This window comes from Hemitrygon akajei, chromosome 14, assembly GCF_048418815.1.
Source record: "Hemitrygon akajei chromosome 14, sHemAka1.3, whole genome shotgun sequence".
Lineage (NCBI taxonomy): Eukaryota > Metazoa > Chordata > Chondrichthyes > Myliobatiformes > Dasyatidae > Hemitrygon > Hemitrygon akajei.
The window spans coordinates 95,473,179-95,500,785 of NC_133137.1; the positions used below are offsets into that span (position 1 = coordinate 95,473,179).

At 44.3% G+C, this 27,607-nt stretch overlaps 1 protein-coding gene across 1 annotated transcript in view; it reads left to right on the plus strand.

Moving 5' to 3' along the window:
- Window positions 1-27,288, plus strand: part of LOC140738814 (ADP-ribosylation factor 5) — a 39,809-nt gene extending 12,521 nt beyond the window's left edge. The window contains exons 4-6 of the mRNA XM_073066696.1: window positions 9,152-9,223; window positions 17,828-17,953; window positions 24,772-27,288. Of these exons, the coding sequence (XP_072922797.1) occupies window positions 9,152-9,223; window positions 17,828-17,953; window positions 24,772-24,858 (285 nt within the window). The 3' untranslated portion in view covers window positions 24,859-27,288. The remainder of the gene's footprint in view (window positions 1-9,151; window positions 9,224-17,827; window positions 17,954-24,771) is intronic.
- The last annotated feature ends 319 nt before the right edge of the window (window positions 27,289-27,607 follow it).

A 27,607-nucleotide genomic window follows, 5' to 3' on the forward strand; every position in this document is an offset into this window, starting at 1 on the left:
TTGGACTGATGAAAGTTATCTGACATGAACTTCGATGGTTCATTGGTGATTTAGATCAGTGACTAGCAATGAAGCTAATCAAGTTGCATGGATTCAAGGAGCCTAGGCAGAATGAAGAGCAGGTTTTTTTCTCTTTCTCCCCTGTACCTGTCACCCCCTGCCCCATTGTAAGGGATGATAACTGGGGATCACTGGCAGAAGAATCAAATGGAGAAGTTGAAAATAATTTTTTGGAGCAGTTGGAGACCTAGAGATAGGTGAATGGTAGAGAAAAACAAAACTGAACTGTAGAAACCTATTATGTCCAGGCCTATGCAGCACAAGCTCGAAAGTGAGAATGCAAGAAATCTGCCCCTCAAATCTGCCCTGCCATTTGACATGGGACAGCAGACCTCAAATGGTCTCCTACGTGCACGTGAGCACCTAGGTCCCCCTGTACCTCATCCAACAGAAGTCTTTTTTAAATTTTTTTAATTTTTAAAATTCCTTAAGTCCATGATCTTTCACTTTCTCACAGTAAGTTCCATTTGTCTAGTCCTGATGTAGAGTCACAATATCCTCATGTAATACGCTCTTTCACCCATTTTTATGTCATTACCAATCATGAATACTGTGTATTCTGCCCTCTGCTAGGTCTTTATTATAAATAGTAATACACGTTTCCCCAGCTATCCAAAAGTAGAGCGTTCCTATGAAACCTTTCGTAAGCTGAAATGGCGTAAAGCAAAGAAGCAATTACCGTTAATTTATATGGTAAAAATTTTTGAGCATTCCCAGACCCAAAAAATAACCTACCAAATGGTACTGAATATCACATAAAGCCTAAAATAACACTAACATATAGTAAAAGCAGGAATGATATGATAAATACACAGCCTATATAAAGTAGAATTAATGTATGTACAGTGTGGTTTCACATACCAGAATCGGGAAGACAGTGAGCACACTAGAAGGTTCACGCATTTTTCTATCATAAGCACTCAAATCATCCTGCAAACCTGCCCTAAACCTACATGCCCTTTCAAAATTAATGTCATACTTTTCTGCAATCATTGCAGCACTGTCAGTCGTAGTGAAAATCTCACGCAGTTCAAAGCTCTGGCGGCTTGATGCTGAGATACTGAGTGTTTTGCTGAGAGCAAAACAAACGCTGAACACTATTTTTGCATTTCGCCACTCTCGCTGCTCGGGGTGCACGCTGCCTCTATAACAGTTCACTGTCACTTTTTGCCTTTTCTTGTAAAAGCAAAAATCCTCTTTGGATTTCTTCCAGCTAGCAAAAAGAGGTACTAATGTAGGTCTTTCGTAAAAGCGAAGTGGCGTAAAGTGAACTTTCGTAAAGCGAGGAATATCTGTATGCAGAACCCAGTGTAACTACATTAGTTACAAATTTCCAACTTGGAAATTATTCTAGTTCTAATTCCATATGATGTATTTTTTAATCCATGCTAACACTTCTTCCAATACCATAAGTTCTTGAGAATCAGTCAATCATGTGGCAAATCAGATGTTTCTTGAAAATCCAAAGTCACCACTTCAGTAGTTTCACTTCCATCTCCTCTGCCTGTTAAATCCTTTTAACAGAAAAGGCCAAACGAGTTAACTAAAACATGATTTTCCTTTAAAGAAACTTTGTTCATTTGGTTGGATTATTTTAAACTTAAAGTGATTGGCTATCTCTTGGATGATTGTCTCTAGCATATTGATATAGATGTTAAACTGATTGCCTTATAGTTTCCCACATTTTGTCTTCCTTTGTTCTTGAACAAGGTTGTTGTAGCAGTGTGCTACGCGCAGCGCTAAAATAACGACACAGAGTCGGTAAACTGCAGTCAAAGATAAAGTTTATTCCAACTTCACAGTCTTGCTTTAAAGCCTCGCTCCCCCGCCGGATGCCTCGAGAGGCATGTACTGAAACCCCCTCAGGCTTTCTCCCTTTGTTGCGGACCTAGCCTTTGTGCCTGCACGCTGGCTATTTGTCAGCCGGTTCGAGTGTGCTAGTAATTGGGTCGCCACATAACCCTCCCCCCCCCCCCCCAGAACCGGCGATACACCCCCCAATGTCCACAGTCTGGGCCGGACCCTGTTTGGGAGGTCGGCCTCTGCGCCGCGGTGCCGGAAACTCGACCGATTGCGCCAAGTCCACATGGGCCGGTTTGAGTCGGTCCACCGTGAAAACCTCCTCTCTCCCCCCAACGTCCAGCACGAACGTGGACCTGTTGTTTCTGATCACCGTAAACGGCCCCTCGTAGGGCCGTTGCAGCGGTGGCCGATGCCCGCCCCGTCGTACAAACACAAACTTACAGTTCTGCAGGTCTTTGGGTACGCAGGTCGGGTGCTGCCCAGGCTGCGAAGTGGGTATGGGGGCCAGGGCACCGAGCCTCTCGCGTAGTCTGCCCAGGACTGCTGCGGGTTCTTCCTCTCGCCCCCTTGGGGCTGGTATGAACTCCCTGGGAACGATCAGGGGTGCGCCGTACACCAACTCGGCCGACGAAGCGTGCAGATCGTCTTTGGGCGCCGTGCGGATGCCAAGTAGGACCCAGGGAAGCTCGTCTGCCCAGTTAGCTCCTCGCAGGTGGGCCATGAGAGCCGACTTCAGGTGACGGTGGAAATGCTCCACCAGTCCGTTCGACTGTGGGTGGTAGGCAGTGGTGTGGTGCAGCTGAGTCCCCAACAGGCTGGCCATCGCTGACCACAGGCTGGAGGTGAACTGGGCGCCTCTGTCGGAGGTAATGTGGGCCGGTACACCAAAGCGGGACACCCAGGTGGCGATCAGTGCCCGGGCGCAAGATTCAGAGGTGGTGTTGGTGAGCGGGACCGCCTCTGGCCATCTTGTGAACCGGTCCACGATAGTCAGGAGGTGCCGCGCGGAGCGCGACACTGGCAGGGGGCCCACGATATCCACATGAATGTGGTCGAAACGCTGGTGGGTGGGGTGGAACTGCTGCGGCGGGGCCTTGGTGTGTCGCTGCACCTTGGCCGTCTGGCAGTGCATGCACGTTCTGGCCCATTCATGGACCTGCTTGCGGAGTCCGTGCCAAACGAACCTGCTGGAGACCATCTGGACGGTAGTGCGGATGGAGGGGTGCGCCAAGTTATGAATAGAGTCGAAAACACGTCGTCGCCAAGGTGGCGGGACGACGGGACGGGGCTGGCCGGTGGCGACGTCACAGAGTAGGGTCCTCTCACCTGGGCCTGGAGCTGCAAACCGGAGACTGCGGTCCTGTAACTCGGGATCTCCTCATCTGCCTGCTGTGCCTCTGCCAGCGCCTCAAAGTCTACCCCTTGGGAAAGGGCGTGAATATTAGGGCGAGAGAGCGCATCAGCCACGACATTGTCCTTACCCGAGACGTGCCGGACGTCCGTCGTGTATTCAGAGATGTAGGACAGATGGCGCTGCTGGCGGGACGACCAGGGATCGGACACCTTTGTGAATGTAAAGGTAAGCGGTTTGTGGTCCGTGAACGCGGTGAAGGGCCTACCTTCTAAGAAGTACCTGAAATGCTGGATTGCCAGGTATAGTGCCAACAGCTCCCGGTCGAAAGCACTGTATTTGAGCTCGAGTGGCCGCAGGTGTTTGCTGAAAAACGCCAGGGGTTGCCAGCGGCCCGCAATGAGCTGCTCCAGTACCCCACCGACTGCCGTGTTAGAGGCGTCCACCGTGAGGGCGGTAGGGACGTCCATTCTGGGGTGCACTAGCATCGCGGCATTCGCCAAGGCATCCTTCATTTGAATGAAAGCGGCGGCGGACTCCTCGTCCCAGGTAATGTCCTTGCCCGGACCGGACAGCAAGGTGAACAGGGGGCGCATGATCCGGGCAGCTGAAGGGAGGAAGCGGTGGTAGAAATTGACCATACCTACGAATTCCTGAAGGCCTTTGATCGTGGTGGGTCGGGGGAAATGGTGGACTGCATCTACCTTAGCGGGCAGAGGGGTTGCCCAGTCTGTGGTAATCCTGTGGCCCAGGAAGTCAATGGTGTCGAGCCCGAACTGGCATTTGGCCAGGTTGATTGTTAGACCGTAGTCACTCAGCCGGGCATAGAGTTGTCGGAGGTGGGACAGATGCTCCTGACGATTGCTGCTGGCTATGAGGATGTCGTCCAAATAGATGAATGCGAAGTCCAGGTCGCGTCCCACCGCGTCCATTAACCGCTGGAACGTCTGTGCGGCATTCTTCAGGCCGAACGGCATGCGGAGGAACTCAAAAAGGCCGAACGGGGTGATGAGAGCTGTTTTGGGGACGTCGTCCGGATGCATCAGGATTTGATGGTATCCGCGGATGAGGTCTACCTTGGAGAAGATCCGTGCGCCGTGCAGGTTTGCTGCAAAGTCCTGAATGTGCGGCACAGGGTAGCGGTCCAGTGTGGTAGCCTCGTTCAGCCTGCGGTAGTCGCCGCACGGTCTCCAGCCCCCTGTCGCTTTGGGCACCATGTGCAGGGGGGAGGCCCATGGGCTGTCGGACCGCCGGATGATCCCCAATTCCTCCATCCTCTTGAACTCCTCCTTCGCCAGTCGGAGCTTGTCTGGGGGAAGCCGCCGAGCGCGGGCGTGGAGGGGTGGTCCCTGGGTCAGGATGTGGTGCTGTACGCCGTGTCGGGGCATGGCTGCCGCGAACTGCGGTGCCAGAACCGATGGGAAATCCGCCAGGACCCTGGTGAAGTTGTTGTCGGACAGCGTGATGGAGCCGAGGTGAGGGGCTGGCAACTGGGCTGCACCCAGGGAGAACGTCTGAAAGGTCTCGGCGTGAACCAGTCTCTTCCTGGGCAGGTCGACAAGTAGGCTGTGAGCCCGCAAGAAATCTGCACCCAGAAGCGGTTGGGCTACGGTGGCCAGTGTGAAGTCCCACGTGAACTGGCTGGAGCCGAACCGTAGCTGCACCGGACGGGTGCCATAAGTCCTTATTGTGCTGCCGTTCACGGCCCGCGGGGGGGGACCCGGCGCCCTGCTGCGGGTGTTGTAACTCGTCGGAGGTAAGACGCTGATCTCGGCACCGGTGTCGACCAAAAACCGGCGTCCCGACCTGCTGTCCCACACATACAGGAGGCTATCCCGATGGCCAGCCGCCGTAGCCATCAGCGACGGCTGGCCCTGGCGTTTCCCGGGAACTGGCAAGGCGGTCGACAACGGCGGGCTTCTGCGCCCCACCGCTGGTGGTAGAAACACCATTGCTCGTTGGGCTCCACACCCCGGCCTCTGGGTTTAGCGGGCTCTGCGGCCGGGCCTGGACTGGTTTGCTGCTGGGAGTGTGGCCGGGTGATCAGTGAGATGGACGCCCCACTCCCCTTCTTGGCGTTCCACAGCAAGCCCGCCCGGGCTGCCACCTTCCGGGGGTCGCTGAAATCCGCGTCGGACAGCAGCAGGCGTATGTCCTCGGGCAGCTGCTCCAGGAATGTCTGCTCAAACATGAGGCAGAGTGTGTGTCCGTCGGCTAGAGACAACATCTCATTCATTAAAGCTGATGGAGGCCTGTCTCCCAAGCCATCCAGGTGCAGTAAACGGGCAGCTCGCTCGCGGCGGGAGAGCCCGAAAGTCCTTATGAGCAGGGCTTTGAATTCTGTGTACTTGCCGTCCGCCGGGGGAGACTGTACGAACTCCGCGACCTGGGCCGCTGTGTCCTGGTCGAGGGAGCTCACCACGTAGTAGTAACGGGTGTCCTCTGAGGTTATCTGCCAAACGTGGAATTGGGCCTCTGCTTGCTGAAACCATAGGTGAGGTTGTAGTGTCCAGAAGCATGGCAGTTTCAAGGAAACCGCATTAACAGATGCGGCGTCGTTCATCTCCGGTCCAAAAACGTTTGGACCGTCGAGGTCACCAATTGTAGCGGTGTGCTACGCGCAGCGCTAAAATAACGACACGGAGTCGGTAAACTGCAGTCAAAGATAAAGTTTATTCCAACTTCACAGTCTTGCTTTAAAGCCTCGCTCCCCCGCCGGATGCCTCGAGAGGCATGTACTGAAACCCCCTCAGGCTTTCTCCCTTTGTTGCGGACCTAGCCTTTGTGCCTGCACGCTGGCTAATTGTCAGCCAGTTCGAGTGTGCTAGTAATTGGGTCGCCACAATGTCATATTTGATGTTTTCAAATCCAACATTATTCTATCAGAATTGAGTGAGTTAAAATAAAACTTCAGCCAGTTTTTAAAAAATTGTTTATGCAAGCTGGTGAATTTGCCTTTTACCAATACCTCATTACTCAAGATCAAGATTTTTGTATGTTTTCCCATGCTATTTGAAGCTAGCCTGTTGTCGTCAGGATTGTTACAGTCTCTACGGTAAAGACTAGCAAAAGAATTGTTTACTATATTTGTCATTTCCTTGTTTCCTGATGTCAGTTTCCAACCTTGTAGTCTAGGTGTTCCACTCTTGAATATTATATTCCTTTTTAATATCTGTAAAAACTTTTACTGTTGATTTTGATACAATCAAGTTTTCTCTATTTTCCCCATTTACACTTTCTTTTGTAGTCTTTCACTGCTTGTTGAAAAATTGTATGCACTACTTAATTTATTAATATCCTTGAATCTTTTTATGAATCATAGATAGTTGTTCATTCTTAAGATTTTTTTGACAATATTTTTTTTGAAAGAGAACATAGTGTAAAGGAGAATTGTGCAGTGCATAACAAATGTACAATTCACATTCATGAAAGAGATGCACCCATAGTACAAACATTATCACCCCACCCCTCCCTGTCCCCAACTCCAAACTGTCAGTGCATTGGCAAAAAGGGTGAAATAGGACCTTTGTCCCCACAGAGCTACATTGGTATAGAGCAGAGGTCACCAACCTTCTTTGCACCATGGACAGGTTTAATATTGACAATATTCTTGCAGACCGGCCGACCCGGGGGGTGGGGGGAAGGGGGTGGTGTTAATCATGACTGGAATATAGGTGGTAAGTCAACTATTAAGTCACTTATAAGTGGCTAATGCACTCAATTTCATTTCTAAATGGGTTTATCTAACAAATTTATTGAAAGTAATATTAAACACACAGCTTCCTCATATGAACATATAAAATCATTGCAACACATAAGATTGTAATTAAGTATTTGGGATAGAGTTTGGAAGACATCTTTACAGTCTTTTTCCAAACTAGGACATGTCCAGTACATATGGATAAGGGAAGCCTTGTCCCTTTTGCATTCGTCGCAACAGGGATTAACATCTGGGTAAATGTGAGATAATTCTGTTTTAGACATATGGGCCCTATGTATGACCTTGAACTGTAACAGGCACATAAAGAGGTTGAGTTAACTAATTTGAGGACTTCTTCCCATATCTCTGACATTGAAAAATGTAAATCTTGCTCCCAGGCAGTTTTAATTTAGTCTAGAGAGGCTCGCCTCAGAGCCGCCAGCTTGTTGCAGATAATAGATATTAGACCTTTACGCAATGGATTCATACAGAGAAACATCAATGACGCTTGTGTTGGGTGTCTCAGGGAAGTTTGGTATCAGAGGGTGGATAAAATGTCTAATCTGTAAATATCTAAAGAAATGAGTGTTAGGTAGATTAAACTTTACAGACAATTGTTCAAATGATGCAAAAGTTGTCTAAAAACAAAAGATCTTTAAAGCGTCTGATGCCCTTTCTGTACCAGTCTTGAAATGTTGATTCATGTATAGGAGGCTGGAAGAGATGATTATGTAGAATAGGACTTGAAAGAGAGAAGGCATGGAGACCACTATGCGTTTTGAACTGAGCCCACACTCTCAGGGTGTGCTTGATGACAGGATTAGCAATTGGTTTAGACGTACGAAAAGGGAGTGTGGATCCAAGAAGTGCAGAGATGGAAATATTCTTAGTAGAGTCAGCTCTATTGCCACCCGTAATGGGCAGTTGGACTGATTATTAAAATGAGTCCCTCTACATAGTTGAGTTGAACTTAAGTTGCAACATTTGTCTGTGGGCTAAATGGCCTCTCTCTGGCATTCATTTCTCTGGTCGTGGTAAATGCTACACAAGCCCTCCTCCCATCTTAATTCATGTCACCCTATAACTAGATCCTTCTATTCCTCAAACTTGATACTTGCATGTTATTAAACTGGAAAGGATGTTGCCTAAACTTGGACGTAGCTTACAAAGAAGGGGTTGCATAGACTAGGACTTCATTCCCTGGAATGTAAGAGATTGAAGGAGGTATATAAGATCATAGTTTTTCATATATCCCAGGGAGAGGTGCTCAGACAGAGGCACACAACTTTTGAGATTATATGGGAGAGATTAAGCTGGCTGAAACAGGCCATCAGTGCTGTTTAAAAGTAATCTAAATAAGAAGAGGTTTAGAGGGCTATGGGCTAAACACAGGCAGGTGGTACTAGCTCTCTGAGCAATGTAGTTGGCATGGACTAGTTGGACTAAAGGGCTGCAGAACTGACCATGACAGCAAGTTAAGTCAAGAGATTCTGGTCAAACTAGTTAACTGGTGATTCTGCTGCTGGGCGATGAATTGGGTAGAACAGCAGAAAGTCAAACTTTAATCCTCAGAAGTAACAGCAGAGGGGATCTTAGAAGAAAGTGGAACACATAAACCTTGAATATTTAAATTTGCTACTGTGGAAAAATACACAAATTTATATCATTAATGAAGGTGGCCATTCTTTTTTGTTACTAATTTAGATTGCAGTGAGTTTTCAATTGAATCCCAGAGTTTGGATTAAATCTTTGCCAGCAGCACAAAAAGTATGATCTATAATTTAAATTTTTGCAGTGGTTAATGTTTCTATATTCCTTTTGGTTTTCCCTTGAATTGAGTTCTGTTATTTCTCTTTAAGGTGTATTTAATTGCAAGGGTGGTGTGATAAAGCCTTTAGAATTGTGTATCCTGTATTGTATCCTGGCTTGGAGTCGGGCAGTGGGAGGGTGGGGTGGTAACTAACTATATATGATTCTACCATGGGTGCTTTTTTTAAAACTGTTATGAACTGTATATTTGATACCTTTGTTTTGCATTATATAAACTTCTTTATTTTATATTGTAAAAATTAATTTTAAAAAATGGTGTATCCTGGAAGCAGTTGTATTTTCCCTATTTTCATCTGAATTGATCTTTCCTTATTGTTTTTTTTCTATGATAGTTATAACTAATAGGATGCACAATTAAAGCAATTTTTCTGTCACTTCATGGGTTAATCATCTCCTTGTTGTTTCAGGGCCTGATTTTTGTTGTGGACAGCAATGACCGAGAGAGAGTCCAGGAATCATATGAAGAACTACTTAAAATGGTGAGAGTGGAATTGCAAGTTCATTTTAAGAATTTTGTTGTGGAGTTGTGTAGTATATCCCTATACTTCAGGCTTTTCAAAATGAAATGTTTTTTGATTGGGTGCCTTTGCCTTAACCTACTTATAAAGTAAAATTTTCAACTAAGTAAGTACACACATATTTTGATCTTCAACTTCCAAAGATATTTGAAAAAGCTTATCATCTTGGTGACTAGTTTAATTATTTTATATGGCGCCTTTAATGTCAAGGAACTCCCTTTTATTGCACATGGCATAGATTTCTCTGATCTATTTGAAGATTAGGAAACTTTTTTGGGGGGGGGGAAAGTCCCTTGAACGCTGCTAAGGTGCAGTTTAAAAAAAAAATGCTCTGAAATTAAGGACATACATATAACTAATTAAAGCATACTGCAAAACAATCTAATTTTCCAAATACCTTTAGCAGTTGAATGATCAAGAAATTCTTAAAAATGATAGAGCAAGATCTGCAAGCTGCAGGCATTTTCCAAAATGAGAGACTGGTTTATGTCATAAACCAGTAATTCTGGGAAAAACGAATTGATTAAAATACATTAGCTTGGACATTTGATATATCAGGCATTTTACCTTGAGTTTCAAAGTTGTTGCTTGCTGTTAATCTTTGTGGCAAAAGAAATTTTGAAAATCAAACTGAAGAAATTATTGTGGGGAAAAAAAAATTGTTTGCCTTCATTGAATTAGTTAATTTTTGTCTAGAGTGGGTATTGTTAAGTGCATGAACAAAAGGGGCAGGGTATGGTGGGAAGCTGCTAGTTTTCCTACCTATTAATTCTTGTATGCAAGTGTGTTGGTTGCAGATTGGGTTTTACTTTGTCTAGAATGTGTTCGTAGTTGGAAAATTTTCCACACTGATTGTCCATTCTTGAGTTTGTTCATTAGTCTATGTAAGTGATCAAACTCCGGGATAGCAGGATATCACACCCTAATCACTGATAAAAACAAAAATACTGGGGGGGGGGGGGGGGAGTAGCTCAGAAAACATCTGCAGAACAGAACAATAGTTTTTTTAATATATATTCTGGGTTTGCACAATTTTAAACTGTTCAATATACAGATACTACAATTTATTTATTATTTTTCTTCCATATTATGTATTGCATTGAACTGCTGCTGTAATTTAACAAATTTCATGACACATGCTGGTGATAATAAACCTGATTCTGATTCTAGTAAATGCTTCAGGTCCTGAGACTATTCATCAAAACTGAGAAATAGGGGAACATGGTAATCCAGCATTTTAATAATTGAGGTTTCGGAAGCTTTGCTTTTAATTTTCTGTGGATGTAATGCCATAACCAGTTAAATGCTGAATCATTTGATGTTTCATGTGCTTCATTGTAGCATTCCCTGCCTCTTCATTATATAGTCATACAGCTGAGGCCTGGATGATTGAAGAATTCATTTAGACAGTTCTTAAAAGCTGTCAGTGACTAATTCCACCAGTTAAAGCTGTGCATTTCATGTATTCTCCACTCTGTAGGTGAAAATGGTAGCCTCCTTAGATCCCTTTCAAGGCTTCTGCCTCTGTTCCTAAATCTGTCATTTATCCACCTCTTAGAAACATAGAAAACCCACAGCACAATACAGGTCCTTTAGCCCACAAAGCTGTGCTGAACATGTCCTTACCTTAGAACTACCTAGGCTTACCCATAGCGCTCTATTTTTCTAAGCTCCATGTACCTATCCAGGAGTCTCTTAAAAGACCCTATTGTATCCGCCTCCACCACTGCCGCTGGCAGCCCATTCCACGCACTCACCACTTTGCGTTTTTAAAAAAAAAAACAAGTTACCCCTGATATCTCCTCTTATAGAGTTATGTTACATTGCAGCACAGAAACAGGTCTTTCGGCTCATCTAATCTGTTGAACTGTTATTCTCCCTATTCCCATTGACCACACGTGGACCACAGCTCTCCATAACCCCTCCCCCCATACATGTACTTAACCAAGCTTCACTTAAATGTTGCAGTTGAACCCACATCCACTGCCATTGCATTCTACACTTGTTCTACCTACTGGAGTGAAGAAGTTCCTACTTGGGTTCCCCTTTATTTCGCCCTTAACCTGTGGCCTCTAGATCTAGTCTCACCCAACCTCAGTGGAATGCTTGCATTTACTATACCTAACCCTCATAATTTTGTTCATCTCTTATCAAATCTCTCCTTATTCTCATGTGCTCCAGTGAAAAATGTCTGAGCCTATTCAACCTTTCCCTATAACTCAGGTTCTCAAGTCTCTGCAATATCCTTGTAAATCTTCTCTAATAAATTTCTGTGGGAAAGTTATTGAAAGATATTTTAAGGGACCAGATGTATAAGTATTTGGATAGACAGGGCCTGGTTAGGGATAGTCAACATGGCTTTGTGTGTGGTAAGTCTTGTCTGACTAATCTTAAACTTTTTTTGAGGAGGTTACCAGGAAAGTTGATGAAGGCAAGGCAGTAGCTATTGTCTACATGGATTTAGTGGGGTCTTTGACAAGATCCCACTTGGGAGGTTGGTCAAGAAGGTTCAGTCATTTGCCATTCATGATGAGGTAGTAAATTGAATTAAACACTGGATTTGCAGATGAAGCCAGAGAGTAGTTGTAGATAATTTGCCTCTGACCGAAGGGCTGTGATGAGTGGTATGCCACAGGAATCGGTGTTGAGTCTGTTGTTGTTTATCATCTATATCAACAATCTGGATGGTAATGTGGTTAACTGCATTAGCAAATTTGCAGATGACACCAAGAACTGGGGTGTAGTGGACAGTGAGGAAGACATCAAGGCTTGCTGTGGATATGGACCAGTTGCAAAAATGCCCTGAAAAATAACAGATGGAATTTAATGCAGAAGTGTGTGAGGCATTGCACTTTGGGAGGACTAAAGAGGGTAGGTCTCAGATGATGAGCGGTAGGGCACTGAGGGGTGCAGGAGAACAGAGGAATCTGGGAATACTGATTCATAATTCCTTGATAGTGGCATCGCAGTTAGATAGGGTTCTGAAGAAGCAATTGGCACTTAGGCTTTCATAAATCAAAGCTTTGAGTACAAGAGATGGGACATTATGGTGAAATTGTACACAATGTTGGTAAGGCCTAATTTGGAGTATTGTGTGCGGGTTTGCTCACCTTCCTTCAGCAAAGATGTAAATAAGATTGAAAGAATGCAGAGAAAATTTACAAGGGTGTTGCTGGGACTTGAGTTGTTGGGAAAGGTTGCATAGGTATACCCTAGAATGTAGAAGATTGAAGGGAGATTTGATAGAGATACAAGATTGAGGAGTCTAGATAGGGTAAATGCAAGTAGGCTTTTTTCAGTGAGGTTGGGTGAGACTGCAACTAGAGGTCCTGGTTTAAGGATGAAAAGTGAAATGTTTAAAGGGAACAGGAGGGGAAACTTCTTCACACAGAGGGTGGTGAGAGTGCGGAGCAAGCTGCCAGTGGAAGTGGTGGATGGGCGCTCGATTTAAACACTTAAGAGAAATTTGGATAGGTACATTGAAAGGAGGGCTATGGTCCAGGTGCAGGTCAGTGGAAGCAGATGGATGGTTTAGCATATACTAGATGGCCTGAAGGGCCTGTTTTGTGCTGTAGTGTTTTGACTGTATTTTTTTTTCAATCATTTGGTATCTTTTCTGCAGGTTGATGACCAGAATTGCACGCAATACTCTATATTAGCCTCATTGGCTTCAACATAACATCCCAACTTCTGTACTCAGTACTCTGATTTATGAAGGCTAATGTGCCAGTAGTTCTCTTTGTGATCTTACCTACCTGTGATGCCACTTTCAAGGAATTACAGATCTGTATTCCTAGATCCCTTTGTTCTACCGCAATCTTCAGTACCCTACCATTCCTTGTATGTTCTGCTCTGGTTTGTTTCATCTGCCTTTTATTTTAAGTCCACTTCTCCCCCATCTGGTCCGGATTCTGCTGTGAGCTTTGATAGCCTTCCTTGATGTCCACTACAGTCCTAATCTTTGTGTGATCCAGTTTATCATGATATTATCCAAATCATTGATACAGATGATAAACAACAGGGGACCCAGCACTGATCCCTGTGGCACATGTTAGTCACAGACCTTCATTCAGACAGGCAGCCATCTACTACCACTGAGGCTGCTCCTGCAAAGCCAATGTTGAATCCAGTTGCTCAGTCTGAATGCCAAGCAACTGAACCTGCTTGACCATCCTCCCATGTGGGACCTTGTCAAAGGCCTTGCTAAAGTCCGTATAGAGAACATCCACTGCCTTTCCTTCCTTCCTTCCTGGTAACCTCCTCAAAACTCAGTAAGATTGGTTAGATGCAACCTACCATCCACAAAGCCATGTTGACTATCACTGAACGGGCCTTGTCTATCCAAATACTTGTACGTACAGTCCCTTAGAATATCTTCCAGTAGTTTACCCTATCTATGCCCCTTTCATTATCTTGTATACCTTACTCATATCCCTTTTAACTATTTCTGTTCCATGGTAAACAGACCTAACCTCTCCAGACTCTTTCCTTCTAACTGAAATGTTCCAACCCAGATTGCATTGGGGTGAATTTCCTGTGCACCCTCTCCAGCAATATAACATCTTCCCTGTGGTAAGCTGATCAGAACTGCATATAGTACTCCAGCTGTCTCATGGTTGTTTTATAAGACAGGAGCATAACCTTACTACTCTTGTATTTACTACCTCAAATAATGAAGGCCAGTATCCCAAATATTCCCCAGGCTGCTCCACAAGGCGAGGGAAGAGATTGCTGAGCCTCTGGCTAGGATCTTTATGGCCTCGTTGTCCATGGGAATGGTACCAGAGGATTGGAGGGAGGCGAATGTAGTCTCCTTGTTCAAAAAAGGTAGTAGGGATAGTCTGGGTAATTATAGTCCAGTGAGCCTTACATCTGTGGTGGGAAAGCTGCTGGAAAAGATTCTTAGAGATAGGATCTATGGGCATTTAGAGAATCATGGTCTGATCAGGGACGGTCAGCATGGCTTTGTGAAGGGCAGATCGTGTCTAACAAGCCTGATAGAGTTCTTTGAGGAGGTGACCAGGCATATAGATGAGAGTAGTGCAGTAGATGTGATCTACATGGATTTTAGTAAGGCATTTGATAAGGTTCCACACAGTCAGAAGGTATGGGATCCAGGGAAGTTTGGCCAGGTGGATTTAGAATTGATTTGCCTGCAGAAAGCAGAAGGTCATGGTGGAGGGAGTACATTCGAATTGGAGGGTTGTGACTAGTGGTGTCCCACAAGGATTGGTTCTGGGACCCCCTACTTTTCGTGATTTTTATTAATGACCTGGATGTGGGGGTAGAAGGGTGGGTTGGCAAGTTTGCAGATGACACAAAGGTTGGTGGTGTTGTGGATAGTGTAGAGCATTGTCGAAGATTGCAGAGACATTGATAGGATGCAGAAATGGGCTGAGAAGTGGCAGATAGAGTTCAACCGGGAGAAGTGTGAGGTGGTACACTTTGGAAGGACGAACTCCAAGGCAGGGTACAAAGTAAATGGCAGGATACTTGGTAGTGTGGAGGAGCAGAGGGATCTGGGGGTAAATGTCCACAGATCCCTGAAAGTTGCTTTGAAAGATCCCTGAAAGGTAGATAGGGTAGTTAAGAAAGCTTATGGGGTGTTAACTTTCATAAGTCGAGGGATAGAGTTTAAGAGTCGCGAGGTAATGATGCAGCTCTATAAAACTCTGGTTAGGCCACACTTGGAGGACTGTGTCCAGTTCTGGTCGCCTCACTATCGGAAGGATGTGGAAGCATTGGAAAGAGTTCAGAGGAGATTTACCAGGATTCTGCCTGGTTTGGAGAGTATGCATTATGATCAGAGATTAAGGGAGCTAGGGCTTTACTGTTTGGAGAGGAGGAGGATGAGAGGAGTCATGATAGAGGTATACAAGATATTAAGAGGAATAGATAGAGTGGACAGTCAGTGCCTCTTCCCCAGGGCACCACTGCTCAATACAAGAGGACATGGCTTTAAGGCAAAGGGTGGGAAGTTCAAGGGGGATATTAGAGGAAGGGTTTTTACTAACAGAGTGGTTGGTGTGTGGAATGTACTGCCTGAGTCAGTGGTGGAGCAGATACACTAGTGAAATTTAAGAGACTACTTGATAGGTATATGGAGGAATTTAAGGTGGGGGGGGGGGTTATATGGGAGGCAGGTTTTAAGAGTTGGCATAACATTGTGGACTGAAGGGCCTGTATTGTGCTGTACTGTTCTATGTTCTGTGTTCTAATCTTGTTATCTACCTGTTGTGTTGTTACTTTAAAGGACTTTTACACCAAGGTGCCTCTTTCTTAATACACCCTAGGGCCCTACAATTCGTGGTGTCTGCCCTAGCCTCATTAGTACTCCCAAAATGCGTCACATTTCATCTTGCTGAAGCCCCATCAGCCATTTTACCAACAAATTGATGTCACCGTTCAGTCTAAGCAACCTTCCAAACTGTCAACAACTTTGTATCATCAGTGACCCTAATAATTATGCCTCTTACATCCTCATCCAAACCATTATTATATTACAAACAGCAAGGTTCCAGTATTGACCTCTGTGGAACATCAGCTGTCACAGATCACAAAAATGACCCTCTACCATAACCCACATCTTCTAATGCTAAGCCAATTTTGAATCACTGCCACTAACCCGGCACCTCCCATTTCTACTTCCTGTCCAATATCCACAGATCTGCCTGTCCAAGTAAACCCATTATTCCTGCCCCACTGAATTTGTATCTGCATACCTTGACTCAGTTTTATTCTTCCTCCTCTCTCCCCCCCATTTCATTCCCCTCCTACCTACATCTGTGACAATTCAAACAGTCTTGATTTCCCCCCCCCCCCCCCCCCAATGATTTCAAGTTCCTTGGCCCTGATCATCTTATTTTCACTATGGATATCCAGTTTCTCTACACCTCCATCCCCCACCAGGAAGGCATCAGAGCTGTTTGTTACTTCCTGGACACCAAACCCAACCAGTTCCCCTCCTCCACTGCTCTCCTCGTGTAGTGGAACTGTCCTTACTCTTTCTTCAAACAAAAGGTATAGCAGTGGGCACTCATGTGGGTTCCAGCTATGCCTGTCTGTTTGCTGGCTATGTGGAACAGTCTGTGTTCCAAGCAGACACTGGTATCACTCCCCAACTCTTCCTGCACTACGTCGATGACTGCTATGGTGCTGTTTCCTGCACCCGTGCAGAACTTGTCGACTTCATCAACTTTGCCTCCAACTTCCACCCTGCCCTCAAAATAACCTGGTCCATTTCCAAAACCTCACTCCCCTTTCTCGATCTCTTTGTCTCTGTCTCTGGAGATAGCTTTCTTCCTGATGTTGATTATAGACCCACTGAATCTGTTACCTAGACTATAACTTCCCACCCTGTTACTTATAAAAATGCCATCCCCTTCTCTGAATTCCTCTGTCTCTGCTGCATCTGCTCTCAGGATGAGGCTTTTCATTCCAGAACAAAAGAGATATCCTCCTCCTTCAAAACAGGGAACGTCCCTTTCTCCATCATCAACGCTGACCTCAACTGCATCTCTTCCATTTTGTGCACGTCTGCCCTCACCCCATCCTCCCTCCAACCCACTAGGGATAGGGTTCCTCTTGTCCTCACCTACCATTCCACCAGCCTTCGTGTCCAAAACGTAATTCTCCATAACTTCCGCCATCACCAGTGGGATCCCACCACCAAGTACACTCTCCCCACTGCTTTGCTTTCCATGGGGATCGCTCCCTATGTGACTCCCTTGGTCCTTCCCCACTGATCTCTGATCTTCCTCCTGGCACTTATCCTTGTAAGCAGAACAAGTACTACACCTACCGCTACACCGCCTCCCTTACTACCATTCAGGGCCTCAAATATTCCTTCCAGGTGAGACACCTGTAAGCCTGTCAGGGTCACCTACTGGATTGAGTGCTCCCAGGGAGGCCTCCTCTCCCTCCTTGACACCTGATGTAGATTGTGGGACGGCTTTGTCGAGCATCTTCGTTCCGTCCACAACAGGCAGGATTTCCAGATGCCCCCAGTTTAATTCTTCTCATTCCCATTCTGCCATGTTGGTCCACAGGCCTGCACTGCCCTAATTAGGTCACTCTCGCGTTGGAGGAGCAACACCTCTTATTCTGTCAGGGTAGCGTCCAACCTGACAGCATGAATGTCGATCTCTCTAACTTCTGGTAGTTTCTACCCCTTCTCTTTTTTCTATATACCATTCTGGCTTCCCTCTCATTGCTTCCCTTTTCACTAGCCTGTCATCCCCCTCTGGTGTGTCTCCTTCCCTTTTGGGCATTGTGCGCTGTCCTATCAGATTCCTCCTCCTTCAGGCCTTTACCTTTTTCACTATCACCTCCCACCCTACCTGTCACCTGCCAGCTTGCACTTCTTCCCCTCCCCTCAACCTCTTACCCCTTCCTTTCCAGTCCTGATTAAAGATCTCAGCCTGAAATGTTGACAGGTCAAGACCTGCTGTGTTTCTCCAACGTTTTACACGTCAAGAAAACTTGTTTCTTCTCAGCCTTTGTCTGTTTAATCTTAATTTATAATTACTCAGCTCATGTTGCGTATTCTTTCCCCTTTCTTCCCAGCTTCAAGAGGACGAGCTGAGGGACGCAGTCTTGCTGATATTTGCAAACAAGCAGGATTTGCCAAATGCCATGCCTGTAGCAGACCTTACTGAAAAGCTGGGATTACAACACATGAGCCAGAGAGCTGTAAGTCGTTATTTTCAGAGTGTGCCTACACATAATTGGTGTTTATTTACTTTGTAAATGTATTACAGCAAAAGGTAGTGAGCTTTAAGCACACTCTCAAATTGACCTGAATATTTGTAGCAAGGAGTGTGCCTGTAGCCGATGCATCTTGATGGTTAAAAGTAGTCAATGTTCAATGATGGCACTTTAATTATAATGGCTTCATGTGCTGCTTCTATATGTGAGCATGTTCATTGTCTTTAGCATGCATACATAGGGTATGAACATTATGGAAAATAACTTTTTGTAATATCAGCACAGTACATTAGAAAAACAACAGACAAGTTAGCTTTAACAGTTAGCTCTGAAAGGAGACAGATCTGAGCTTTCTTACCATCATTGATCGTGTACTACTTGCCATCTCCAAAGAGAACAAAGATCCCAAGGTGCTTAATCTCCACATGTATGGAGGCTTGTATGTAAAGAAAGTCCTGTTGGGAGCTACTGCTGGTCTCTGAAGTAACTAATGAAAACTGGAATCACAAACAGATATTAGGCTTACTGGTTTATGTTTCCCAGATGGAACCCTCAGCAGGTTTCCAACAGCTTTCTCCACCCCCCTGGTTTAAACCCTCTGTAACACTGAGCAAATCTGGTTGAGCAAGGGAATGGCACGGTGAGACTGGCCTCTGTGATAAGTAGATTACTGGAGAGAATTCAGAAAGATAAAGTATACAAGCATTTGGAAAGCATTTGATTAGGGTTAGTTGGCCTTTTCTGCATGTGTTCATCATGGCTTATGAACTTGATCTTGTTTAGATTATGTGACCAAGAAAGTTGATGAGGGCAGGTGGTTGATATGGACTTAGTAAAGTCTTTGATAGGTTCCGAATGACAGGCTGCTCTAGAAGGTTAGACTGGATGAGTCCAGGGAGAACCATCTAACTTGGCTTGATGTAGGAACCAGAGGGTGAAGGTGGAATTTTTTTCTCCGGCTGGAGGCCTGTTGAGTAGTGATGTGCCTCAGGGCTTGGTGTTGGAGCCATTGTTACTTGTCATCTATTGCCAGTGATTTGGATGAGAATGTACAAGACATGGTAAGTTTTCAGGTGATACTAAATTAGATACTATTCATGAAGATCATCAGAAGTTACAGGACAGATCTTCATCTGCTGGATAAGTAGGCTGAAGAATAGTGAATGTAGTTTAATTCGGGTAAAAGTCAAATCCAGTTTAATTATCATTCAAACCATACAGCGTTCTGTTGGGGCCAAGGTGCAAAAACATACACGCTCATTCAAAATGGGGGTGGGAGGGGGGAGAACAGTCATGCAAGAAAATACATCTTTAGTTGAAGACCCTGAGTGACAATTCCCACAAATTGTTGGTTCCTGACAGTCCAGCCTGTAATTCCATTGATCCAGCACCGGGTGAGGCCACCCCATCTGAGTGTGGATGCCACGGTATACCGTCTCCGATGTCTCCTCACCTGGACTACAGCAGAGGCAACACTGCTGTTTCGCCTGTTGTCTTACCACCAAACAAGGAAAACAGACCTGCGGCAATCAATGTTCAACAGGATCTTGTAATCAAAAGAGAAATTTCCAAGAAAGTGACTCGTGGTTTACTGCATGCTGCCTTCGCGCACTATCTCTGATACCTTCGAGTAGCAGGCAGCAGCACGGTCTGGACTCGAGAGCTCCTCCGAACCAGCAGCCCTATTCTGCTCCTGCAGCCCGGTGGCCGGCCGGCCTCCCCTTCTCTGAACTGCTGGCTGGCTCCTAAAACACCCTGGCCAGTTACTCTGAACAATGAGCAGCTCACTGATGTGGTAGACCTGCTGTACCTACAGTTATTGGAGTCCAGTAGAGTCTTACGAATTAAAAAAAAAAAATCATACTTTACAAAGAAAAGGCATCTTTGGTTGGCACCTGGAAGGCCTCTGCGTCTGCATGTACCATCTTACCAGATGTGTCTTTTGGGAAGTCAAATCACGGTTGGTGTTGTAGCATGGAAAGGCCGTGGAGTTCAGGTCCATTGGATTAAGATGGGTTATTTTCTGGTAAACAGATGGTAAGTGGGAGGAAAAGTGAAATATTGAGGCTTCAGAATCTGTATGGTCCTATTGGAATAAAAGACGAGGCTAACCGGTTTAGGGAACCTCTGTTATGGAAGAATATTGAGGAAATAAGAAAAGAGGGGGAGGTGTATATCAGGTGGTTTAAGATCAAATGAGGCACTTTAGTATAAGAAATGCAAGAGAGAACATTTAAAGAAGGAAATCAGAAGGGCTAAAAGAGGATATTAAGTTGCTTTGGCAGACAAAATGAAACAAAATCCCAAGGGTTTTTATAGATGTATTAAGACTCCAACTAGCTATGAGTACAGAAACAAGAGGATACCCTCAGGGTCTTCCGAGAGGGAGGGAGGATGAACGACCCAACAGGATGGACCAAACGGAAACGACACGGCTTGTACGGCGGACTTTGACCGTAACAACCCTGACACGGCCAAGATGCCACTTTGGCAAACTCTGTAAGAATTTCAGGGGACTCAAGATCCACCAAGTGAAATCCAAATGTAGGACTGGTGAGAGGCAGGAGGAACGCATAGCAGGGGCTGGAGGACCACAGTCAGGAACAACCCCATAGTACTGAGGATCTTCAACCTACTGCTTCAACCCAGGAACACAGGAGGGGATCAACTGATAGGTCGAGGGAAACCCATGTGAGACTTACAGAGGAGAGGAAGGAGAGAGTAAACTGGCCCCCAATGAACAGTGGTGAGTGGGGAAATTCGATGAGGACATGGATAGGCTTCTTGAGATGATACTCATAGGCCCTGTGGAGAAGAAGCTTGAGAATATGTGCAGATTGGTGTACTCCATCGGAGAAGACCGATTTGGTGTGGTGGAGAAGATAAAGGAGAAGAGAGTTTACCAGCCTAGCAGACGAGAGGGGGAGATAACTAGCGTAAGATGGGAAATTTAGAACACTCTCCAACAGGTATAGAAGAAGCAGTGAAGGAGAGAAGGACAGAGGCAGTCGAGCCAAGACCTGAGAAGGAGGCTTAAAGAACTTCGGAATGTGGAAAGGATAAAGAAGAGCAAGTGTGAGAAGAATAGGAAAAGGACTGCTTTCATCAGAAACCCTTATCATTTTTCTGCAAGTGTGTTTGAAGGGGAAAGATCTGGGAAAACCAAGAGAGGAAGTGGAGGCATACCTGCTGGAAACACACTCAGATGAAAGACGAGACCTGCCACTGAGGGAAAACAGCAGGTTTGGGCCAGTGCAACAGCCTCAGAAACCACAAGACGAGAAAGAGCCAACTCTGAAAGAAGTAAGAGAAGTCGTCAAGAAGGCGAGGGCAGGTTCAGCACCTGGGCCCAATGGGATCACATATAAAGTCTACAAGAAGTGCCCAAAGCTTCTCAAGAGGATGTGGAGGCTGATGAGAGTCATCTGGAGGAAGGGCCAGATATCACCTTGCAAGTGGCTGAAGGATGTTTTGTGCCAAGAGGAAAACTCAACTGAGATCAAGCAGTTCAGAACCATTCCCTCCTCAGCGTCAAAGGAAGAATCTTCTTCACTGTTCTAGCAAGAAGGATGACATCATACATGGTAGAAAACCAATGCATAGATATGGCAGTGCAAAATGGAGGGATTCCTGGATTCCCAGGATGTGTGGAACTCAAGTGTTATATCCCAGCTGCTAAAGGAGGCCCAGGCAACCAATGGGAACCTGACGGTTGTGTGGTTGGATTTAGCCAATGCCTATGGTACAGTGCTGCACAAGCTCATCAAGACAGCACTGAAACACTGCCATATCCCGGAGAAGGTCACCAAGATCCTGGCAAGCTATTTTGAGGGGATTTACCTCAATGTGCAGGATTATGTTACATCATGGCAGTGAGTAGAGAAGGGCATTGTAACAGGCTGCACTATATCAGTAGTCCTCTTCATCATGGCCATGAATCTACTTATAGGGGCTGGGAAAAGAGAGACTAGAGGGCCAAGGTGCCGCCAAGCAGAGGATTTATGGATGGCCTTACAATTACAACCACAACACATATCCAGGCCCGATGGGTACTCCAGGCAATGGATGAGATAGCCACATGGGCGTGAATGAAATTTAAACCTGCCAAATCAAGGTGTTTGGTGATAAAGAAAGGCCAACTGACCAAAAAGTTCACCTTGAAGATCCAGGATGAAGAAATCCCGTTTATCATAGGAAACCCCATCAAGTGCCTAGGGAAATGTTATGATGACAGCCTGAAGGATGTCAACAACAGCAGACGTCTGGAACAACAAACTACAGAAAGGCTGGTAAAGATCTGACTGTGTGGATTGATGATAACGTCTCATTTCAGAAGGCCTTTGACAAGGTGCCGCACATGAGTCTGCTAAACAAGATAAGAGCCCATGGAATTACAAGAGCCCATGGGAAAGTTACATACGTGGATAGAGCGTTGGTTGATTGGCAGGAAACAGAGTGGGAATAAAGGGATCCCATTCTGGTTGGCTGCCGGTTACCAGTGGTGTTCCACAGGGGTCCATGTTGGGGCCACTTCTTTTTATGGTGTATATCAATGATTTGGATTATGGAATAGATGGCTTTGTGGTTAAGTTTGCTGATGATACAAAGATAGGTGGAGGGGCTGGTAGTGCTGAGGAAATAGTCTGCAGAGAGACTTGGATAGATTGGGGGAATGGGCAAAGAAGTGACAAATGAGTTACAATGTTGGAAAGTGTACGGTCATGCACTTTGGTAGAAGAAATAAACGGGCAGACTGTTATTTAAATTGGGAGAGGATTCAAAGTTCTGAGATGCAATGGGACTTGGGAGTCCTTGTGCAGTATACCCTTAAGGTTAACCTCCAGGTTAAGTCGGTGGCGAAGAAGGCGAATGCAATGTTGGCATTCATTTCTAGAGGAATAGAGTATAGGAGCAGGGATGTGATGTTGAGGCTCTATAAGGTACTGGTAAGACCTCACTTGGAATACTGTGTGCAGTTTTGGGCTCCTTTTTTAAGAAAGGATGTGCTGACATTGGAGAGGGTTCAGAGAAGATTCACTAGAATGATTCCAGGAATGACTGGGTTAACATATGAGGAACGTTTGACCGCTCTTGGACTGTACTCCTTGGAGTTTAAAAGAATGAGGGGGGACCTCATAGAAACATTTTGGATGTTGAAAGGCATGGACAGAGTGGATGTGGCAAAGTTGTTTCCCATGGTGGGGGAGTCTAGTACGAGAGGGCATGACTTGAGGATTGCAGGGTGCCCATTCAGAACAGAGTTGTGAAAAAAAAATTTTAGCCAGAGGGTGATGAATCTATGGAATTTGTTGCCATGGGTGGTAGTGGAGGCCAAGTCGTTGGGTGTATTTAAGGCAGAGATTGATAGGTATCTGAGTAGTCAGGGCATCAAAGGTTATGGTGATAAGGCGGGGGAATGGGGCTAAAGGGGAGATTGGATCAGCTCATGATGAAATGGCAAGCAGACTCAATGGGCTGAATGGCCAACTTTTGCTCCTTTGTCTTATAGTCTCTTCCTTGATAATCAACATGGGGTCTTCTCAAGAATGTGTGCTTAACCTACTGTTCTACACTCATGAATGTATGGCTAGGCCTAACTCAAGCACCATCTATAAACTTGCTGATGAAACCACAGTTATCAGGTGGCAAAGAGTGAGATTGATTGGCTGGTTGAGTGGTGTTGCAACAGCAACCTAACAGTTGGCTTCAGCAAGACTAATGAATTGATTGTGAACTTTAAAAAGCAGAAATCAGGAGAACGTGCACCAGTCCTCATTGAGGTGGCAGTGGTAGAAAGGGCGAGCAGCTTCAAGTTCCTGAGTGTCAATGTCACAGAAGATCTGTACAGAACATCAGTGCAATCACAAAGAAGGCAGGCTAGTTGCTAAACCTCATTAGGACTAGGAGGAGATTTGGTATTCCACCAAAAGCTCTAGCAAAGTTTTACAGATATACAATGGAGATCATTCTGACTGGTAGAAGTTCCAATGCACAGGGTTGAAAGAGGCTGCAGAGGATTGTAGACTCAGTCATTTCCATCAAGGACAACCTCAAAAGGCAGTGCTATTAAAAAGGTGGCATCCATCATTACACTCACCATTCAGAACACGCATCTTCTCATTACTGCCAATGGGGAACAGCTACAGGACCATGAAGAAGCACACTCAATGTTTTAAGAACTTCTTTACTCCCTCATCAGATTTCAGGTCACTACCTCACCATTCCAGTTCAGTACTATATAATTTTTTTTATTGATTGTGACTGGAATGTTTTAGATCTTACACTCTTGCTGCAACAAAACAATAGATTTCATGACATATCAGTGATAGTGAACCTGATTATAATTCTGAGTTAGGCCATGGGGCCCGTTTCTGTGTTGTACGACTCTAGATACTTTCAATCATTTATGATGCATGTTTTAAATTATTCTAAATCAGGCAGCTTAAAATTAATAGATTTTCTCTATTTTGTTTCAGTGTTAATGGGTAAATTTACCTCTTGTCTTTCACATAGCCCTGCATTTAAGATAATACACAGATTTTGGTCTGATCTTGTATTGAAGATTCAGACTTAGGAATTTCCTGAAAACTTAGATCAACAACTTTTTGTTAAGTTATTCCTGTTAGTCTGTTTCATCATTATTCACCCCTTCATAGAATTTCTGGTTTCCATATTGCTGTGCATTACAATAAGGGTTATGTGACATGATGGATGAATTGTGTGTGTGTGTGTGTATTATGACTTTTTTCTCTGGAAATAATTCTTGTAATGTGGTTTTAATTTCTCTCTCTTTGTCTTTACAGTGGAACATACAGGCTACATGTGCTACCCAAGGTACTGGCCTATATGAAGGACTGGACTGGTTGTCCAATGAGCTTTCTAGACTGTAGAAGAATAACATCCATGTTCTCGCCGGCATTGGTGTGACAACTGCTAGGACTTGAACTCAAAGACTTTAAACAGCTTATTTTCCCTTTTTCCATTCTGTATCCTTATTTTCATTTCATCTCCTTCTGTTTGCCAGCTCTTTATAATGCATGTTTTTAAAAAATTTATCTAAGGTTGGGCAGGGATTATCCTTTCATTCAACGATGCATGGATATTCCTTGCAGGACCAGTTTGAGGAATAACAGCATAAGTTGCCTCTTAGTTGCAAATTAGATCTTTTTTTGTGATTAAGAGAACTTTGCAACCTGCTTTCAACTGCAATAGTTTCCCCACTGCAGTTCTAAATACATACCCAAGTAACTGGATGAGCCACATCAACAGTATCCCACAGAGCTTGTTAAATCTTCTGATTTTGGACCATAGAGTATTTTAAATGGTTGCTTGATGCATAATAATACCCCTCTCTTCAGAGTTCCACAATCAATGTTTTTAATAAGCGGATTCCAGCAAAAGAAGAGGTTTTGCATTTGTTTGCTTTCTGGCTGCAGGTGCCGTAAATGAGCATGGCTGTATTGTTTCAGATTTAGAAAGAGTGGACACATGAAGCCTTGTTCAGTCACCAGCTAAACTGTAGCTTGTAGACTGAGTTTTTAAATCTTCATTTTGTGAAGAGTACCAGTTATAAGAAACAGATTCGTGAGCAATCTTAGCTTAACTGCAGCAATCAGGTGTTGACTGGATAAACCAACTTTCTTTTCATTCTCTGATCCTTGCCCTGTATGAAAGAGCCTTTTATCTTTGTGTCAAGTTGCCCTTTATTTTCATGGATGGTCATGTCTCCCCTCCCAGTATATTCCTCTAATTGTTGGCATTTTCTTCAGTGTAACATCAGGTGACCAGTGAGAGTTGAGGGCCAACCTAAATCTTGCTAGGAAATACTTTATGAATGGAGGTACATCACTTAAAACTACAGCAATTTGTATATTTTAATTGATGGCTGTGCATTTTTCATCAACTTAAGAATAAACCATCAGGTTACAAAGGGCACTGGTTTGCTGTTTTAATGGCTTGTGAGTAAATCATACTTTCCACTGTAGTATAGGGCAAACTTGGTTAATAATTGTGCCTCTTTGTGTGTATATATGTGGTTTAAAAATACAGCCAAATCTTAAATTGTATGCATGGGCATTTACCTCATTCTGCCATGGTATGTATTTGTGCTTATGTAAAAAATTATGGGAAGCCCTTCTAAAATTTCCCTTGTGTTAATGTAATGTTCTTTTTGGTTATGTAAACACTTAGAGCTTTAGCTGCTGTAAACACATCTGCAAAGGTTTTTTTGCGTTCCCTGTGGAAACTGTGATCCTGATAACTGGCATTAATCTAAACAGTAAATCAGTGAGCTGAGACAAACCATTCTGAAATTGCTGAGGCAGAGTACCTTTCCTGAAACTGACTTAATCTTAATAAAGGCCTTTTCAGAAACATTCCCTAATATTTTGTGCATGAATTGTGCTTTCAACTTCATCTTTTATGTTTAAAAATGGGACCAGTGGATGCTATAATGTGTCCATCTGACATGGTGGGTAAGGGTTGGAATTTGATGCTCTGGAAAATACTTTCCTCGATGTTTGGAAGTGGTAGGAATATCCTACCAGTTCTGGGAAATGAGGTGTGGTACAAAATGCACTCATGGTGAATACTGGGTTTTGTAGTTGGGCAATCCTTTTGGTGGTGGTGGTGGGCGGTAAATAACAAACCATTTCTGAAGCTTAAATATTTGGCCTGGGAAATGCAGTGTAAACCAGATTGTTCAGAACAAAGCTTTTTTCTCCTCCCCCTGAACTATGGATTGAGGATCCTGTTTGTTAGTGAGCCAGGAGCCAGCATTAATCAATTATAGTGTCCTGAGACTGCCGTGCCATTTGTGAGATCATGTCTCCATTATCCTTTAACGTGTGCAGAAATGATCAAAACTTCATTCTTCTCTTTGGATGCAAGACTGTTAACATCTGAGGGTTCTAATGAGCAGTTGTTGATCTGAGAGATTCTCTATTTCCATTTAGACACACACTGATTTCCTGAGTATTTTTGGAATTATCAATAATCTTAGATTTACAAGATGTGCAGTTTCCTTTTATTGCATTTCAATCACTCCTGTAAGCCCTGGCTTTAATTTTTTTAAGTATATGATCCTTAGACTTAGAGCAATGGAAATGGTCTTTACTGTCAACTTTAAATATCACATTGTCACTTTCTTAATTCTAAATTATGGTCATTGTACAATCTTTCTTTGTAATTCAGCACATTTAAAAATTAAGTCCCGGAGTCATTCTGGTAAAATTACAAATTGTCCAAAATTGCTCCTGGTATTCTGTAACTGTAATGCCTTGCTTTGTAGTCATTTAGAAATAAAGGGCAGCATTTTATTAGCTCTTATTTTTTGTACATTTATAACATGCATGTTGATTTATAAAATCTCTTTAGTCCTCCACTACCTAGTCTTTAGAATGGGATATTTAAGTCATAATTTTTGGGATAAACTATTTGTTTTCATTGAGTGGCATTTGTTAGTTTGCTATTAAATTTGTACTTAATGCTTCCATTTACAATGCCTCCTATTCCTGTTGTCAACAAATTTGGGTGTGTTTTATTTCATAAGTGAGCATCTTTTACTCTAAAATTATTTACCTTGTTGAGAAAAACTTCATTGCTTTTGAATTTCATTGAATTTACTAGAACTCCTTAAAT